Source organism: Corythoichthys intestinalis, chromosome 2 (genome assembly GCF_030265065.1).
Source record: "Corythoichthys intestinalis isolate RoL2023-P3 chromosome 2, ASM3026506v1, whole genome shotgun sequence".
NCBI lineage: Eukaryota > Metazoa > Chordata > Actinopteri > Syngnathiformes > Syngnathidae > Corythoichthys > Corythoichthys intestinalis.
Genome location: NC_080396.1, coordinates 10328745 through 10348738, shown reverse-complemented (window position 1 = coordinate 10348738; position 19994 = coordinate 10328745). Strand labels below are relative to the sequence as shown.

The window sequence follows — 19994 nt, the reverse complement described above, 5'->3', positions numbered from 1 at the left end:
TACAGAACTCATTCGTAACTCGATGACTCCCTTCTATCATAGAGTGGTAAATTTGAAAATGCTTGTAAGGTTAAACAACTGCAAGTTGCAAACAATTCGGAGGTTGCCTGTCATTCCAGAACAGATGTGTTTGACTGGACAGGTTTTTCTTAGTCTGAACGACTCATTGTATCATTTACACCTACCTGGATCATCTATAATGGACTTTGTGCGACAAGATGTTTCACTTTTGTATTCTTGATTGCATGAGCTTTCTGATGATTCACTCGCCGCTGATTTCTGTGTGCCTTTACATGAGGATTCCTTGTTTTCAGTGGTTGTGTCGTTATCCTCTTGCTTTTCGTTGACCTTTAGCCTCTTGCTCTTGTGCTTTTCAGCGTCAGAATCGTCCTCTAGCTCTTCTTCATCAGTGTGTCGATTCTTTGTCCGACTGTGAGTGACATCACCCCCTAATAGTGAAGGGTCGGCGCTGAAAAAATAGAAATGCGAAATAATTATTATATAATTTAAAAAATAAAAAAAAAAGATTCCCCCGCAGGCCTTTCTTGCCCCACACCAGGCTATAAAACGAGCCTTACAAGCAAGACGGTCCTGCCTGATTTGCCAATCAGGGCAAAGAAGCGGGAGCTTCAGATGGAACATCACCAGGAAGCGACTATCTTGTTAAATACAAGTTTTGTCCTGAATACACTCAATTTCTTCATTAAAAGAAGAGCAAAGAACTAGGGATGTCCTGATTGCATATTTTTGCACCAGAGTCCGAGTCACCTGATTGAGAATCTGCCAATACAGAGTCCCGATACCGAAAAAAAGTGTGCAGAAAAAAAAAAGCTTTAAACATGTTACTGTCCCACCATGCCGCCTTTAAAATGTGAATTAATTTTAAACAATAACATGAAAAATGCTTGTCATTATCAGAGTGAGTCCACTCAAATCCACTCATACTTTGACATTCACGCTGCTGAGAACAGCCTCTCACTTACACAATGAGTTGCCACAGTACTATAGACCCTACTCACCTACGTCACAAAATGGGCGTGTCGCTGTTTCCGGCCACCATATTGTACCTATTTTTTAGACCTATTCTCATTGTTTTCAATTAGTCGAGCAAGTTATAGAGCAATTCATGGAAGCCCCGGTGTTATCTGACGCTGTAAACTCATTGGATGCGTTGCATAAAAGGCGTTACGTGGAAAAGCTTCCGTTTATCCATTCGCCAGATCCGTATTTGATGCCTAAATCGATGTTTTTCGACCCGCTGGTTTGCCGTCTTTGCCTGACATCTGCTATCCTGATATTTACAACTATCTTGTCCACACAAAATCAGCCTATTCTCACGAAAGTTTGAAAAACTTTAAGAGCTTGGAGGCTTATAAATGCTACGTTGCTGGTTGGGTGAAACAGGTCCTCGTACATGAAAATTCGGCAGGAATCTTGTGCTCGGAAGGTGAGTTACGAAATTTTCAATTCAAAATCTTTGTTCTTGCTAACATCCACTGTCAAGTCTTATGTATTTCATGTCGTTTGTCAATGGAGCTAGGGCTTTTAATGTTTATATGGTTTAGCGATAGCAATCTCACTACATACATATATAATATGTAATAAATATGAAGTGCGATAGCACTACTCCAGATTGTCCCTAGTTGAATTTATTTTTTGGCTTTTGACCTCAATAGTGAAATTGTAAATTAATTGTATGACAACTGTCTGATTATCCCCTTATAATTATATATTTTCAGGTAGTTCATTCACAACGTCTGAGTGTATGTTGTCGGCGATTAGCCTAGCAATGATCTTAATTGTGGTTGTCAGCCCAAAACCCTCTAAATATATATTAAATGCATCTTACCAGATATAAAATGACTACTACATAATCTGTAATAGTCGTTTGGAGCCCGTCGTTTTCTCGTCGAATTGCAGCAGTCAATCTCGGTCTCCTCTTCGGGTCTCTCGGAATACGGTAAAACTTCAAGTCTCTCCGTCTATCTTCTCTGTTTTTGCAACCGACCGCCACACACAACTTCACCATTTTGATTATTAATGTTAACGAGCAGAAAAACACGCCATAATAGTAGGAATTTACGAAGCGCTAATGCATTAACATGACGAGTATACGGACAACATGGCGCGGGGGCGTGGCTGTGACGTCACGTGAGTAGGGTCTATAGTGTTTAACAAGCTAAACAATGATTGACACATTTGGGCTTCTGATGGTAGAGCAACCAAGATACCCTGGCAAGATCAAAGCTACAAACCTGTCAATCATCGTTAACTTTAAATAGCTAACTCCAGGGCGCTGCTGACCAAAAAAGCAGCAGGAAGGAGAGTGAGAGGCTGTACGACAGAGGTCCCCAAAGTACGGCCCACATCCACATTTGGTCCGGCCCCCTGAACAATTTTTTTTTTTCCATAGTGTTATTTATTTCCTGGCTTTTTTCTGTGAAGAACCCAGAGAGGATTATTTGGTTATTACCTATTTAATTAATAGTGTTATTATTATTTATTATTATATCATATTATATTCTTATTTATTTTTTAATTTAGTTTTGAAGAATCCAGAAAGGGTGATTTGATTGTGGCTTTCTAAAAAACAATAAATTTTTACATTTAGGCACTCCTGCAATCGTCACACTTTTTCTGTTACAAACTGATCAGGCCCTTTATCAGAGAAGGGAAAGGTTACAGTATGTGGCCCTCACAGGAAAAAGTTTGGGGACCCCTGCTGTATGAGAATGAAACAGGGAAACATAAAAGCAGATAGTCCCTGGGTTACGACATACCCGACTTACGTGATTTCGACTTTACGACGTCAGAGTCTCGTGAATTTTTTTTTGTATACATTGACTTTTGTTTTGTGAAGCATGCTTTGATTTTGGCGCAGGAAGCGTAGCGCAGCTAGTACTTCCACACACGTAAACACACGGCCAGCTCACACAAGCACACATGCGGAAGAGCACAGCAAAGTAACAGAGTTGACAGCCTGCGCGCACTTTTGTTGCTTGTGAAGCATTCAGAGGCGATGGCTGCACGTAACAACTTTCGTACTTTTTATTGTGCGTTTTCAATTGTGGTCGAATACTAGGGACGAGTTTATGTGACTGTTTTTGATGATGTGCAGACGCTAACTGAAACTTGCTTATCGCTTGTAATTGTTGTAGCAGCAGCTACTTGTAAACGCAAATCTGAATTGCTTTCATTGAAAATGAGACTGATTTAATTTGATTTTATTTTAGTAGTAGTAGATGTCATGAGCAGCTAAATAATGTCAGCAAACTACACAGACATCTGACATCGTCATTTCGGAGGTTCTCTAACTGTCTAGCTAGGACTTAGCTCCAACATCTTGGTGATGACAGTACAATGACGTATAATGCATGTTTTTGGATAGTTTTTTTGTTTTTTAATTTACAGGGTGTTTAATTATATAATTTTAAGTACTGTTTACCCCACCTGACACAGCGCGCCGGCTCTTGCTCTGGAGTGGGCTCTGGCTCCTTGCTGACTGCACACTCAGGGAGACCATTGGTAGAAAGCGTCGATGGAGACAAAGAAATCTTTGGCCTGTTGAGCTGTTTTGGCATGCTTGGTCCATTCACATTTCTGCTAGAATGGAATGGAAAATCAATTTCTTTCACACACAGGCCTTAAAAGATTCCTCCTACAAGTAACCTACTGTGCCACTTAAGGACATTTTTGTGCGTTAGAACTTCTAATAGGGGCTCCTACCTGTCTGAGTGTACAGAAGCAGTACCAGGAAACATCACCCCATTCATTCGATTAGAACTGGATGTCCCATTTTTCCTGTTGTAATATAGAAAAAATGTCATTTGAAAGAAAATTCACAGCACAAATGTGATGCATGAGATTTTTGCACTTACTCAGATGGAGGGTAGACACAGCTGACCACCATTACATTCTGAAAGGCATAAACAAGGCGGAATAAAAAGATCTTACATAAACCCCAGTTCTAATGAAGTTGGGATAAGACATCAATAAAAACAGAAATTAATCCTTTTCCAGCTATATTCAATCATATTACAGTACAAAGACATGATATTTAACGCTGATACGAATTGAATATCGAGATATTTGAAGAAAAACAAAATATTTCTTTGAACATCAAAAGGCCTTTTTGGTGTGTTCAAATGAGTATAATCATTTTATTTTGCTCTTTTCCATTACACACAAAAAATTCATTTGGAATTGGGTTTGCACATTGCTATTCACTCATTAACCCTTTATAGTGCAAGTGGCTATTTTTTGGGAATTAAAAAGGAAAAAAACTGGCATCCAAATGTGGACATCACAGTTTGGGCCATGTCGGCCATAATATATTATAACATGGTGTGGTCTCATTCATTTTCATATATTTTTTAATTAGGAATAATTGTTTTAATGACGAAACAAAATTCTAAAATAAAAAATGTTAATAAAAACTAAATTAAAATAACAAAAATACCCTTGTTATGCCCTAAATAACACTGTGATGTTGATTTTATTATTATTATTATTTATTCATTTTTTACTTAAGTAATTAACTGATTGCACTACAGTCCCTGACAAAAGTCTTGTCGCTTATCCATTTTGTAAAACACAATTGCTAACAACCTGACTTTTAATTATTGGTTGGTTTCAGAAATGGCTGATGGCTCATATAAAAGCTAAGACCCTCCCAAATGATGTTGTATGTACAAAAATATATTTGTTTAACTGAAAAAAGATTTATCATTTAATGAAGACATAAAGGTGAAATTTTGTCAAGACAAAAGTTGTGTTGCCTCCAGAAAGTAGTGTGAAAACTGTACAAAAAATGTACTTCAAATACAAAAATATGTTACATAACATAAGCGAATTAAGTAGTGGTGCTGTGAGATCCAATTTAATATTTTGTATGACTTCCATGGGCTTGAAGGACTGCATCCATGGGTTTGGGCAAGGATTCATACAATTTATTGATGAAGTCATCAGGAACATCAAAGAAACCAGTCTTGCATGCCTCCCAGAGTTCATCAACATTCTTGGGTTTCTTCTTCCATGCTTCCTCTTTCATCCTACCGCAGACATGCTCAATGCTGTTTATGTCTGGTGACTGGGCTGGCCAGTCCTGGAGGATCTTGATCTTCTTTGCCTTGAGGAACTTTGAGGTAGAGATTGAAGTATGCGATGGAGCACCATCCTGCTGCAGAATTTGTCCCTTTTTATGGTTAGGAATGTAAGAGGCAGCTAATATTTGTTGATATTTCAGACTATTTATGTTGCCTTCCACCCTGCAGATCCCTCAGCGTGCAGACAATTAAAAAAAAAACTGTGTGGCATTTGCCAAGGCCCACAGCCTGTCAAAAGGATGGATGCTGGAAAAGTGGTAAAAGGTGGATTTTTCAGATGAATCTTCCATTGAATTACACCACAGTCGCTGCAAATATTGCAGGAGACCTACTGGATCCTGCATGGATCCAAGATTCACTCAGAAAACAGTGACGTTTGGTGGTGGCAAAATCATGGTCTGGGGTTACATCCAGTATGGGGGTGTGCGAGAGATCTTCAGGGTGGAAGGCAACATAAATAGTCTGAAATATTAACGAATCTTAGCTGCCTCTTACATTTCCAAGCATAAAAAGGGACAAATTCTGCAGCAGGATGGTACTCCATTGCATACTTCAATCTCAAGATCAAGATCCTCCAGGACTGGCCAGTCCAGTCACCAGACATGAGCATCATTGAGCATGTCTGGGGTAGGATGAAAGAGGAAGCATGGGAGACGAAACCCAAGAATGTTGATGAACTATGGGAGGCATGCAAGGCTGCTTTCTTTGATGTTCCTGATGACTTCATCAATAAATTGTATGAATCCTTGCCGAACCGCATGGATGCAGTCCTTCATGCATGGAAGTCATACAAAATATTAAATTTGGATCTCACAGCATCACTACTTAATTCGCTTATGTAACATATTTTTGTATTTGAAGTACATTTTTTTGTTCAATTTTCACACTGTAGGCGACAAAACTTTTCTCTTGCCAAAATTCGTCCTTTATGTCTTCATTAAATGATAAATCTTTTTTCAGTGAAACAAATATATTTTTGTACATTCAACATCATTAGGGAGGGTCTTAGCTTTCATATGAGCCATTTCTGAAACCAATTGAATTAAAAGTCTGGTTATTAGCAATTGTTTCTACAAAATGGATAAGCGACAAGACTTGTCAGGGACTGTACGTAGAATGAGACATTCAATTCATTTAAACTGGGAGGACTCAACATTCAGTGGCAGCCAAAGAATTAAATGAGTGGCCTATTTATGGGTTAATACTCGATTAACAGTGAATTGCTAACCTTTTCTATACCCCTGAGAAACTTATCTGTTCCTGTATAGTTTCGCTTGGGGTCAGTGAGCAGCTCACACAGACGCTGAATGGTGAATGGGATTCTGGAAAAGTTACCAAAAAATAAGTTTAGAAAATCACCGGCAGTCACCAGCATCAAGACTGAATTTTGAAACATTTCATTAGCTAGCATAGACAGATCAGTCTGAATAAAAGCTGAACATTACAGCATTTTTAGACTCACCCATTCAAGCTGTCAACTATTTTTAATATCCTCTTCTTCATCTCCTCGAAAGAAACCTGCTCTACATTAGGATTGTGCGGGCTTCTCTGCTCAGGTGTCGAGGAATGAAAATCATCAATGACTTTCTCCATCTTAAACATGAAGTAGGATTTAAATTGTGACCATGGAATCCTAGGAGAGAGAAGATATTTGGTCACATCAACATCAAGTCCGCAAAAGATTGATCACAACAAAGTGAAATATCACCCAACATGGCAGTAAAATATACGAGGGATGTCCCGATCGCTATTCGATAGATATTTTTGCACCCGAGTCCGAGTCACCTGATTTTGAGAATCTGCCGATAACGAGTCCCGATCTGGGAATGGAAAAATCGGTTTTTATTTTTAACAAAAGTTCCTTCATAATGTCAATTATTTTTAAACAAGAATAACGTAGAAAAATGCTTGTGTTTATTCAATGCTTCATTGAGCGAGTCCACTCAAATCCGCTCACGCTGCTGAGAACAGCCTCTCACTTACACATGAGTTGCCACAGCACACTTACGCAACCTAAACGATGATTAACCCATTCGTGCCTTTGATCGTTGAGTTATCAAGCTTCTCTGGCAAGATTAAAACCTGACATGTATGCAGCAACACTTTTACCCATGCGTCGACGCATCCTGCGCACCTATCATCTTTGAGGCCTCGTTACACTGCAATTACGTCACCCACGTGCCACTGGTTGGACTTGTTTGAAAGTGCAGAAGTTGAGGTCCATTCCCCTTTTTACTTGAAGTTAATCGACAAAGTAAAACGGGAGATCATGTCATTTGAGTTTTATAGTTTTGTTGCCCTCATAAATAAACTAGGGCTGTCAAACGAATAAAATTTTTAATCGAGTTAATCACAGCTTAAAAATTAATCGTAATTAATCGCAATTCAAACCATCTATAAAATATGCCATATTTTTCTGTAAATTATTGTTGGAATGGAAAGATGACACAAGATGGATATATACATAAAACATACTGTACATAAGTACTGTATTTGTTTATTATAACAATAAATCCACAAATGGCATTATTAACATCCTTTCTGTTAAAGTGATCCATGGATAGTAAGACTCGTAGTTCTTAAAAGATAAATGTTAGTACAAGTTATAGAAATGTTATATTAAAACTAGGGCTGTCAAAATTATCGCGTTAACGTGCGGTAATTAATTTTTTTAATTAATCACGTTAAAATATTTGACGCAATTAACGCACATGTCCCGCTCAGACAGTATTCTGCCTTTTGGTACGTTTTACAGCAAGGCTTTTTTTGCTGTCCAACAGCGAAGTCTTGTGGTCGCTTTGCGACATGGTTTATTTTTTTCTTGCCAGTTCATTATGGCTGCACGACGTCTCGGGCTGATAATGTAGTGCTTATATGATCCTTGGACAAGATTTGTCCGTAAGTATGGTTGTTGTAAAGAATGTACATATTATGTTAGTAAGCGAAATGTTATATTTTTTGTGTGAGACGCTTTTTGTGTATGTTTAGTGAACCTGTATAGCGTGCTAAGCTAACGTTGTTGCTAATGAAATGCTTGTGTACTTTTATTTTGTAGTTTTACGACGGTCTAAAGAGGACAATGGTTTGAGGCCATTTTATTAATAAATCAGATGAAAAATGAAGAAGTCTAATTATTAAGGCGTCGTTCACTAGCTGTCTAGCTTTGGAAAAAGTAGACGCTTCGGAGTGAGGACAGCATAGACAGATTTAAATGACAGTAGAGTGAAATGCCCACGACAGTCCTTATGTACCGTATGTTGAATGTATATATCCATCTTGTGTCTTATCTTTCCATTCCAACAATTTATTTTACAGAATATATATATAATTTACAGAAAAATATGGCATATTTCATAGATGGTTTGAATTGCGATTAATTACGATTAATTAATTTTTAGCTGTAATTAACTCGATTAAAAATTTTAATCATTTGACAGCCCAAATTAAAACCCCTCTTAATGTTTTCGTTTTAATAAAATTTGTAAAATTTTCAATCAAAAAATAAATAGCCCGCGATTGTTGATGTCAATAATTACACAATGCTCATGGGTACTGAAGCCCATAAAATCAGTTGCACCCAAGCGCCAGCAGAGGGCGACAGACCTAAAAAAAACACAAGTAACAAGTGGACATTGCACTGTGCTGTCATGTTAATCTGTTTGAGCGGGGCATGTGCGTTAATTGCGTCAAATATTTTAACGTGATTAATTTAAAAAATTAATTACCACCCGTTAATGCGATAATTTAGACAACCCTAAAATAAACATCAACATGCTGCATGGACCATGTGTTTATGTCCATATTTCCACAATTTCTTGTCCTTTTTGAAAAGGTAAAGCACAACAAAAAACTACATATCCCAGGAGCCATTATGAGGTCACAAAGGAAGAACGTCATCTGAAAACTTTTAATATATTGCCGAGCGAGGCACTATCTAACGAGAGGCAGCATAGCGAGCAATGGCTGGTTGGATTGCGCGAGCAAGGAAGAGGATCGGCCAGATTTGTCTTTTTCTTTGGATGAGTCGGCGGATGAGATTTTTTAAAAATACTTTTTTTGTTATATATTTTTTTCACACATTGCCACACATTTTTTGTTTATTGTCTGCACCCTGGGAGATAAATAGTCTGAAATATCAACACATCTTAGCTGCCTCTTACATTCCTAACCAATAAAAAGGGACAAATTATGCAGCAGGATGGTGCTCCATCGCATACTTCAATCTCGACCTCAAAGTTTCTCAAGGCAAAGAAGATCAAGATTCTCCAGGACTGGCCAGCCCAGTCACCAGACATGAACATCATAGAGCATGTCTGGGGTATGATGAAAGAGGAAGACGAAACCCAAGAATGTTGATGAACTCTGGGAGGCATGCAAGACTGCTTTCTTTGATGTTCCTGATGATTTCATCAATAATTTGTATGAATCCTTGCCAAAGCCCATGGAAGTCATACACAATATTAAATTTGGATCTCACAGCACCACTACTTAATTCACTGATGTTATGTAACATATTTTTGAATTTGAAGTACATTTTTGTTCAATTTTTATACTACTTTCTGTCGGCAACAAAACTTTTGTCTTGCCAAAATTTGACCTTTAAGTCTTCATTAAATGATAAATATTTTTTCAGTCAAACAAATAAATTTTGGTACATTCAACATCATTTGGGAGGGTCTTAACTTTCATATGAGCCATTTCTGAAACCAATTGAAAAATTAAAAGTCAGGTTATTATCAATTGTTTCTACAAAATGGATAAGCGACAAGACCTTTGTCAGGGACTGTATCATGCTTTCATAAGCTGATGGGTGCAATTGTGTTAGATGGTATGTAGATCTTGTTTCTTCACTATTTTACACTGTTGGGTCTACTGTATATAATCCGTTTTGACCATAGTATTGAAAAAGCACTAAAACACCAACGTCCATGCCTGCTGTTTCTTTTGAATTATCAAACTATTCATTCATTTTTTTCTTTGAATGTTTAACCCAACAAGTTGAATAAATATTATCAAGTTTCAAAACAGTTCGTTGAGCATGTTTGGTTGTCAATGCGACATGGATATTACAAATTTTGATAAAAGAGAGTGGTGATTTTTATTGTCTCTTTGGGTGCAAAATCTAGATCAGATCAGATCAGTGAAGAAAACAACAGTTTGGACATGAAGGTTATGGTGTCCTGAAAAAGCCGACCCAACCAGGTCATTGAGAACAATTTTTTCTTTGAAATACAAAGGCAACATCAAAGCCATGCAAAATCGGACAAAATAGGCCCAGGCCTTAAAGGGTTAAAGCTTCAGACCTGTCAATCATCGTTAACTTTTAAGTACCAAAGGCAAGCTGGACAGTTTGGCTGCACTGCTTAGCAGGGGGGAGGGTGAGAGGCTGTGGCACTGTACGAGGATGAATCAGAAAAACAAATACATCTTTAAAATTAAAACCCCTAATCCTTGTCTCCCGATTCCAATCCACTGAAAAATGGCACGTGATCAGATCGGGACATCCCTAGGCTATATGTTAATTGAAGTAAAATTTACAAAAACTCACATTGCTTCTCCTGTCTTGGCCACATGACACAAAAATTGTTCCAATAATGGGTTGATATCCCTTTTTTCTTTCTTCTCAAAATCTGTAAATTGCATTTGTAAGAGTTAATGTGTTTTTGTTCCAAGTAAAACACAAAGTAAAACATCTTCGATGAGCCCAGCTACATTGGAAGGAGTGTTTGATTATTATTGCTCTACTTGTGGTATTACAGAGTGACTTATTCAAGCTCTCAAGTCTCAGGACATTAAGACAAACACACCTACGTACTGTAAACGCCATAACATACAACATTCTTACGTCAAAATACCACTTACAGTGGCTCAAACGAAAGTTAATGTATAGCAAAACGTTTCACACAATACTGTTATTCCCAGTACTTGCACGTTTTCTTCATAACTTCATTACTTCTTTCTTAAACAAAGGAGGAAGACATTGAAATTGCACAGGATAATAAACTTGCTAGTTTGCAAGCTAAGTTGCCAACATGTAGATAGCAACATTAACGGTTCAACGCAGCGCAAAAAATGTCAGAAACTCTCGTGAATGCCGTATGTATCTTTCTATTAAATAGAAAAATTTGCCTTGAAATGCTTCCAATAACGCCCCGGTGTCCATCGCTGCCTCTGGTAAAGGAAGTAAATAATACTATACTGGCGAGTTAGCAATAGCTTGTAGCAAAATAACAAAGCTAGTCCGGGTGAAAACTGCGCATGTCTACACTGACGTCACACAAATACGGAAGTAACTCATTATAAAAATGCAAATAAATACTATCGAACTGAACTTCAACAGCTATATACATTACGTATGGATTTCTGCTGACGTCAGACGTTAAATTGTCTGTTTTATTTAGTCATACAGCAAGCGTCACAGATTTCTTTTCTTGTTGTTTTTTGTTTTGCTGTTGTTGTGAAAGCGCCGTGAAGCGGCCGGGTGAGTCATCAGCTGATCATCAGGTTAACTTTCCCATCACCTGGCAAGCGGGCATATGTAACACAGAAGCTGCAGTGTAAACAGCGTTACAAGACGACTGCTTATTTCTTTGATCAAGAAAAGTAAGAGTTCCTCGTGGGAAAACGATGGCAGTCCCGATGCCTGCCACGTTACATTTGAATTCTCCGTCAAGTCCGGTGGCTCTACTGGAGCCCAACATTCACATCCGAGGACAAGATTCCGATTTGGGAAGCTTCTTTAACGACAAAGAAAATGACACTTTTCCCTTACATTCCGCCTGGACCTTCTGGCTTGATAGGTAATGAATTATTTCCATTTTAAATTTTATATTATTAATTCATAATTCTGATATCAAGAGATATCTACTATCTAGTAATGTTGTAAAGTATTTTATCGTACGTTTTGTACTTGTTAAACAAATTAATTGTATTCAGAATAACTTCAAACTAAAATTTCCTACTGCAGTTTTTCCTGACCTGATTTCTCTTTGACCTACATTGATGACACACCTCCTTGTGGGGATCTGACATTAGAAATGTTAACTACGGAAACTTATTTCACACAAAATTAAATTCAGTTCTCATTTGACATGTCAGTTTTGCCACAAACTTGTTGACCCTTTCAAATCGGGGTGTGACGAAATATCGAAATGGCGATATATCGTAATACTTTGTATCCCAAAAGGTTATCGGTATGCTCCTGTCAAGAATCTAAATATCGTTTTCAAAACGTGTCAATGTTAAAAAAAAATTTTTTTAAAAAGGAGCCATCAAGTTGTAACCAAAATCTTCCACTATAATAGTGTCTCAGTTAACTGAGGCTGCCATTGACGGTGCTCGAAGCCCAATCCATTGAGACTGAGAACGTTCGTTCATTCAAAACCAGAGTATTCACAGTCATTCGGTCCAATTTTCGGGGCATTTACAGGTCACTTGCTGTTCGTTTTAGGGCATTTACAGGTCATTTCCTGTTGGGTTTGAGTCACTGCCTATTTATTTGGGTGATTCCCAAGTCACTTCCTGTTCTGTAACTCAAAATAAACAGGAAGTGACCCGTAAAATACCCCAAAATCAACAGGAAGTAACTGAAAATTAACAGTTAAATGACCTTAAATGGCCCAAAAATACCTCATCGCTGCATTGGCTGCCACTGACGGCCATAGACGTTCAATCCATTTGAAGTAGGAGGGATGGCAGCGAATGAACTGCTGCCACCCTCCCGTTTCAAATGGATTGGACATCTACTAGTGATAAACTCATTCCAATTCACAGCAGACACTTGTTTTTCTGTTTATTAGTTGTTTGTAGAAAATCCTAGACCAATGTATCGATAATCGTTGTATCGCCATATCGTCAGATCATCGCTATCGTGAGCTTTGTATCGCGTATGACGTACAAAGAGGTTCCCACTCCTACTTACAAAAACATGTGGGTCATTTTCCTCACTAGGCCCCTCTTAGACGACTTCTTGTTTTTCCAGATTAAATTTCAAGTTGAATCACAGGACAGTTACACAAGCATCATCGTCCACCTCATGTGAATTTTAGAGGGTTCCTTTCTTTAATGAGGTCACAGTTGTTTATTTGCTGATTCGTCATATGATTCCAACCTCACTGCTGTCTGTTTGATCGGCAGCACACAGGTACATAAAGTACCCAGTACTAGAGGACCTTTACTCAAGTAAGAGTACCGTAATTTTCGGACTATAAGCGGCTATTTTTTCCTTCATTTTGAATCCTGCAGTTTATAGTCCAGTGCGGCTTATTTGCTGATTAATAGGCAACACTTTATTTGACAGCTGCGTCATAAGACCGTCATAATCATGACATAGCACTATCATGGACATTACTGAATGCTTATGACAGATGTCATTTAGTGTCATCTGGCAAATTCGTCACTAACTGCATGTATTTCCATCTCGGATCTTTTACCTCCATTCAAAAGTGAGATCATTTGCTGGATAACACTAAATAACATATGTTATAAGCGTTCATTAATGCTAATGACAGTGTCATGTCATAGTTATGATTGTCTAATGATAGTCTTATGGCGCCACTGTCAAATAAAGTGTTACCAAATACCATAACTATCACTTAATGGAACAACTGGAACAGTAACTAAAGAAATAACTTGCACAGAACATGAATTTTGATTGTTATTTACATCTGTAGCGCCGCAATGCATGCTAGGAGGCATGTTTGACAACAACAGTGTTGACAGTAGGTGGCAGCAGAGGTTGACTGTCTCCTTCAAGGGAGCAGTGATGGCCAAATGAAGCTTCTTGAAGCAATGAAGCTTTGCGCCAATTGATTCAAAGGTTCATGGTGATTCATTTGGTCTTATGAAAGCCCTATGATGCCGCTGTCAAATAAAGTGTTACTGGTTAATATCTTTTGGTGTGAATATCTCATAATGCAGTGAGGACAGCTACGGCTTATAGTCCAGTGCGGCCTATGTATGAAATCAAATGTCATTTTCTTGACAAATTTGGGGGATGGCGGCCTATAGTCTGGTGCGCCTTATAGTGCGAAAATTACGGTAGTGTTACTTCAAAATAATATTACTAAAGTAAAACTAAAAGTAGTCATCCAAAAATGTATTCAATTACAAGTTACCGGTGAAAGGAATACTCAATTAATGAGTCACTTTGTTTCTTTTTCCAGCACAACATCTATATGAACTGTTATTGTTATTATTTTACTATACTATAACCTATTTCGTGACCATGTTAGCCCCCCCCCCCCACAAAAAAATAAATAATTCAAACAATACCCGTCCAAAGAGCAAGCCTCCCCTCTAGTGGAGAAAAAACATTTCCTTCTATGAAGTGAAAACGAGTCTATCGGTGTCGAATAAATTGCTGCCAAATAAAAACTGTGAGAAAGGTTCAGACAAATCCACACTTTAAAAAACAGGTAGTCCCCGGCTTACGATGAATTTCCACATACGTCGAAATTAACCATTTAAATACCCCCCAGGTCTCAAAGTAACTATCCAATTCCAAAACCATGTATTATGCGTCATTGTACCGTCCTCGCCAAGACTTTGGAGCTAAGGCCTAGCTATACAGCGCGCTAAACTCCAAAATGACGATGTCAGACGTCCGTGTGGTTTGCTGACTTTATTCAGCTGTTCATGACATCAGCACTTGCAGAATGAAACTAAAATGAAAATAAATCACTTTCATCTTCAAACGATTAGCATGTATCAGTTAGCGTCCACACATCATCAAAAGCAGACACATAAATTCACCCCAAGCATTCAACCACAATTTAGAATAAATGATAAACAGTGCAAAAGGTGTTATATACAGGTGTTGCCTCGGTGGATGCTTCTCAAGCAACAAATGTGCATGCAGTCTTTGTTTCCCCTCTCTCACTCGGCGTCGTAAAGTTGAAATCACGTAAGCGGGTACGTTGTAACCCGGGAATGACCTGCAGTTTAATTTTTACGGCGCTTTAAAGTCGCCACATGATGGAACAGGCCGGTGTGATCATATGACGTCCGACTGCAAATCCGCTTGTGGTCATGTAGCTATTGTTACGTCTGATTGGTATAATAGAGTCATGTGATTAATGTTGCGACATCTCATTGGTGAAACTGGTAGAGCCACTGTCTGCATCTCTGGCAAAAATAAAGTCAAATCTAAGTAATAGAGTAAGGAGGAAAAATGTAACGACTCTAGTGGAGCCCAAAGTAGCGGAATAAGAGTAGTGTTTTGTTTTCACAAGTCTACTCAAGTAAAAGTCAAAAGTAATGCGTGGTAAACAGGTCAGAACAGGTCAAAATTAAGATTTTTTTTGTTTGTTTATTTTGTTTAGGGCTGGGCAATGATTACTAATTTTAAGTGTGATTAATCGCATTCGGTGTAACAATGAATTGAAATTGAAATTAACACTTTTATTTGAAATGTTGTCTGTTGCCCTCAATGGAAGCCTATGCGTTAACGTGCCGTTAGAATAATTACCTGTGAGATTAAATGCAATTAATCACGTTCTGCACTGTATAATAATGAAGTCAAAAGTAGTCTTGAGCGCAATTTATTTTAAATACTAACTAAAACTGCTAAGTAAAATATTAATCTATATTAATTCACAATGAGTCAATGCGGAATTAAAATGAATATCTGAGTTAACTTTGAGTTAACTCACCCATGCCGTTTTTTTTTTTTTTCCATGATTCATTCATTTCAATTATTTATCCCATTTTGTTAGATCTCTACCAGGAACTACAGCAGCTGAATGTGAATCCAATCTGAAGAAAATCTACACTGTGGCGACCATCCAGGCAAGACTGAATTTGAATATTTTAAATTGAATTATACTATTGTGCTGTCTTAAATTTAAGAATTTGAAGTTTATTTAAAATCATAGATCATAATTAGGGATACAGTGGGGCAAATAAGTATTTAGTCAACCACCAATTGTGCAAGTTCTCTACTTGAAAAGATTAGAGAGGCCTGTAATTGTCAACATGGGTAAACATCAACCATGAGAGACAGAATGTGGAAAAAAAACAAACAGAAAATCACATTGTTTGATTTTTAAAGAATTTATTTCCAAATTAGAGTGGAAAATAAGTATTTGGTCATCTACAAAAAAAGCAAGATTTCTGGCTGTCAAAGACTTCTCTAACGAGGTCTAACGAGGCTCCACTCGTTACCTGTATTAATGGCACCTGTTTCAACTCATTAATGGTATAAAAGACACCTGTCCACAAGCTCAGTCAGTCACACTCCAAACTCCACTATGACCAAGAACAAAGAGCTGTCGAAGGACACGAGAGACAAAATTGTAGACCTGCACCAGGCTGGGAAGACTGAATCTGCAATAGATAAAACACTTGGTGTAAAGAAATCAACTGTGGGAGCAATTATTAGAAAATGGAAGACATACAAGACCACCAATAATCTCCCTCGATCTGGGGCTCCATGCAAGATCTCACCCCGTGGCGTTAAAAATGATAACAAGAATGGTGAGCAAAAATCCCAGAACCATATGGGGGGGACCTAGTGAATGACCTACAGAGAGCTGGTACCACAGTAACATGGGCTAATATCAGTAACACAATGCGCTGCCAGGGACTCAAATTCTGCACTGCCAGACGTGTCCCCCTGCTGAAGCAGTACACGTCCTGGCCCGTCTGTGGTTCGCTAGAGAGCATTTGGATGATCCAGAAGAGGACTGGGAGAATGCGTTATGGTCAGATGAAACCAAAATAGAACTTTTTGGTAGAAACACATGTCCTCGTTTTTGGAGGAGAAAGAATACTGAATTGCATCTGAAGATCACCATACCCACTGTGAAGCATGGGGGTGGAAACATCAGGCTTTGGGGCTGTTTTTCTGCAAAGGGACCAGAACAACTGATCTTTGTAAAGGAAAGAATGAATGGGGCCATGTATCGAGAGATTTTGAGTGAAAATCTCCTTCCATCAGCAAGGGCATTGAAGATGAGACGTGGCTGGGTCTTTCAGCATGACAATGATCCCAAACACACAGCCAGGGCAACAAAGGAGTGGCTTCGTAAGAAGCATTTCAAGGTCCTGGAGTGGCCTAGCCAGTCTTCAGATGTCAACCCCATAGAAAATCTGTGGAGGGAGTTGAAAGTCCTTGTTGCCCAATGACAGCCCTAAAACATCACTGCTCTCGAGGAGATCTGCATGGAGGAATGGGCCAAAATACCAGCAACAGTGTGTGAAAAGCTTGTGAAGAGTTACAGAAAATGTTTGGCCTCCCTTATTGCCAACAAAGGGTACATAACAAAGTATTGAGATGAACTTTTGGTATTGACCAAATACTTATTATCCACCATGATTTGCAAATAAATTCTTTAAAAATCAAACAATGTCATTTTCTGTTTTTTTCCCCACATTCTCTCTGTCATGGTTGAGGTTTACCCATGTTGACAATTACAGGCCTTTCAAATATTTTCAAGTGGGAGAACTTGCACAATTAGTGTTTGACTAAATACTTATTTTCCCCGTTGTATAACAATAATTCGATACGGTGATATATCGAGATACCTGGTATCCCAATGGGTTATCGATATGCTTCTGCCAAGAATCGATAAAATCGTTTTTAGAAATATGTAAACTCATTGGCTGCCATTGTCGGTATTAAATGTTTGCCCCTCCCAGCCAAAATAGATAGGACATTTTGGGCCGCAATGGCACTAAAAGGTGAGCCTTCACAGCCAATTCTACTACGGTAATTTGAATGAATTGGACATTCATTCTTGTCAACGGTAGCCAGTTATTTAAAAAAAGACACATGTTAACAAGAATGTTGCAATATTATAGATTTGCTGTATTTATTTACAGAAATGTACTGAAATATTGTCATTGTCTTTGAGGAACAAGTTGAAGTTGGCTTGCCAGCCTTGTATTGAAAATCATATCTTATCGTCATAATTACAAGTTGAGTTTTCCGAAAATGACTTTTTACCGATTTTCAGATATTGATCAGCTCCAAAAACTTAATTACACCTAAATGCCAGCAAGGGCCGAAAAAACACAGACAGAAAATAAATGGACATGGTAGCTCTGCTATATGCATATTGGTCCAAAACTGATAATGAAAAACTGATGTCGATATTACCCAATATCATTTTAAAATGCTTTTATCGGCCGATATTATCGGTTATTCGATAATATCGGACAACCCTAATTACAAGCATCATACATAGGACTAATTCATCATTACACTACAATCTTGAAAAGTTAAATTTTCTGTTATGGAATCACTAACAATATCCTTTACAGATACAGGGCAATAAAAGGATCTGGCTGTGATTTCCATACCGTCAAATGGCACTGTCTTCACTTCCTTTACAGGAAATGATAATAAATGATTTGTTTCCTCTAGAACTTTTGGAGAGTTTATAACAACATACCCAATGTCGCAATCTTGCCTCTAAGGTGCAGCTATCACCTGATGAGAGGTGAAAGAAAACCACTTTGGTGAGTCAAATGAAAGATTAATATACTGAGTAACTGAACATTCATGTATAGTTGTAAAAAAATAATATAATGTATGCTTGTTACGGTAAAGGGAGGAAGAAAGTAATTCCAAAGGTGGTGTTTGGCGGTTGAAAGTACCAAAAGAATGCACAGTGAGTTATGTGACTAAACAAAACTATTTCATGCCCTCACATTAATGTCATGAGCTAAAAACATTTTTTCATCATGTTCACAGTCTGCTGTGTGGAAGGAATTGCTTCTGGCCACCATTGGGGAACAGTTCAGCGATTATTGTGCAGCAGGTAAGATATCATTCCAAGAGTTCTGTTTTAACGTACAGTACATAGTCAAATAATCAATAGTCATCCAATTGCCAATGGCTGATTTAACCCACAGAAGATGAAGTGGTTGGTGTCAGCGTAAGTGTAAGGGACAGAGAGGATGTTGTTCAGGTGTGGAATGGAAATGCCTCCTGTGCTGATGAATCCAAAGTTTTAGGGAGGATCTATGCGCTCCTTCCACAGACGCCATTTAAAGCAGTGTTTTACAAACGTGAGTATTTCCTTATATTGTGCGTTTTTTGCAATTATTTTATGAAAGCGTTTAATCCTCATGTTTGCTTTGATTACAGCTCATAAGGAGCATCACGCTTTCGAAGGAGGTCGATCACGATATTAGCACGTTCTGCACTTTAAAGCACATTTTGAAACAGTTGAGTTGAAGCTGTTTAATCTCATCATAATCACCTCATAAATATTGCTGTTATATTATGGCAAGAAAACGATACTGTATCAGAGAAAATTGCTTTTGTTTCTGATAACAAAGAAGTGTTTTTATAATGTACTTTTTTTTTCAAAAATCTGTCCAAAATGCAGAAGGTTGTGTACTCTACAGTCATGTGATTTTTCTTTTTTAGTCTTCAGTGAAGTTTCTGTAACACAATCAGAACTAAGTCTTTGTCTCCGATAAATGTCATACATCCGTTAAATCTTTTGTATTTAAGGGTCAAAATCAAGTTTTCAATTTCACAACATGCTACTAAACACAGATACTGAAATAATGATGACACTCTCTTACTTTACATCCAAAATAAGTCACTCTATAAAATGTGGGCCTTATTGCCTTAACAAAAATCTGTTTTAATTCCAGAAAGCCATGATTCATAGGGTTGTATTTATCTAACGGACGAGCATTTAATTGTACTGTCTTTCGCTAAGCATTGCTAGCATTGCAAAGTGAATGAAAATATAATTGTAATACCGTATTTTTCGGACTATAAGTCTCACCTGAGTATAAGTCGCACCAGCCATAAAATGCCCAACGAAGGGGGGAAAAAAACATATATAAGTCGCACCAGAGTATACAGTGGGGCAAATAAGTATTTAGTCAAGTACTAATTGTGCAAGTTCTCCCACTTGAAAATATTAG

The 19994-nt window shown here is 37.9% G+C and overlaps 2 protein-coding genes across 3 annotated transcripts in view; one reads left to right on the top strand and one right to left on the bottom strand.

Annotated features, from left to right (window-relative positions):
• Positions 1–11397, bottom strand: part of LOC130912224 (serine/threonine-protein phosphatase 4 regulatory subunit 2-like) — a 20545-nt gene extending 9148 nt beyond the window's left edge. The window contains exons 1-8 of one of the 2 annotated variants that reach the window (XM_057830144.1): positions 11235–11397; positions 10654–10735; positions 6568–6738; positions 6334–6427; positions 3879–3916; positions 3727–3801; positions 3451–3603; positions 186–469 (exon numbers count right to left, since the gene is read on the bottom strand). In XM_057830144.1, coding sequence (XP_057686127.1) covers positions 186–469; positions 3451–3603; positions 3727–3801; positions 3879–3916; positions 6334–6427; positions 6568–6738; positions 10654–10735; positions 11235–11268 — 931 coding nt within the window. In that variant the 5' untranslated portion in view covers positions 11269–11397. The remainder of the gene's footprint in view (positions 1–185; positions 470–3450; positions 3604–3726; positions 3802–3878; positions 3917–6333; positions 6428–6567; positions 6739–10653; positions 10736–11234) is intronic. The other variant, XM_057830145.1, reaches the window with a different exon arrangement.
• LOC130912225 (eukaryotic translation initiation factor 4E type 3-like) lies at positions 11377–19994 on the top strand. The gene is made up of 7 exons (XM_057830146.1): positions 11377–11905; positions 15821–15893; positions 18472–18566; positions 18658–18718; positions 18802–18868; positions 18963–19118; positions 19198–19994. Exons 1-7 carry the CDS (start codon positions 11733–11735, stop codon positions 19242–19244), a joined length of 672 nt encoding a protein of 223 aa, XP_057686129.1. The 5' UTR covers positions 11377–11732; the 3' UTR covers positions 19245–19994.

Coding starts and splice junctions, on each gene's coding strand:
- LOC130912225 (XM_057830146.1), top strand. CDS start 11,733: ATGGCAGTCCCGATGCCTGCCACGTTACATTTGAATTCTCCGTCAAGT. Junction 15,894..18,471: donor ACACTGTGGCGACCATCCAG/GCAAGACTGAAT, acceptor TGTTTCCTCTAG/AACTTTTGGAGAGTTTATAA. Junction 18,869..18,962: donor CAGCGATTATTGTGCAGCAG/GTAAGATATCAT, acceptor TTTAACCCACAG/AAGATGAAGTGGTTGGTGTC.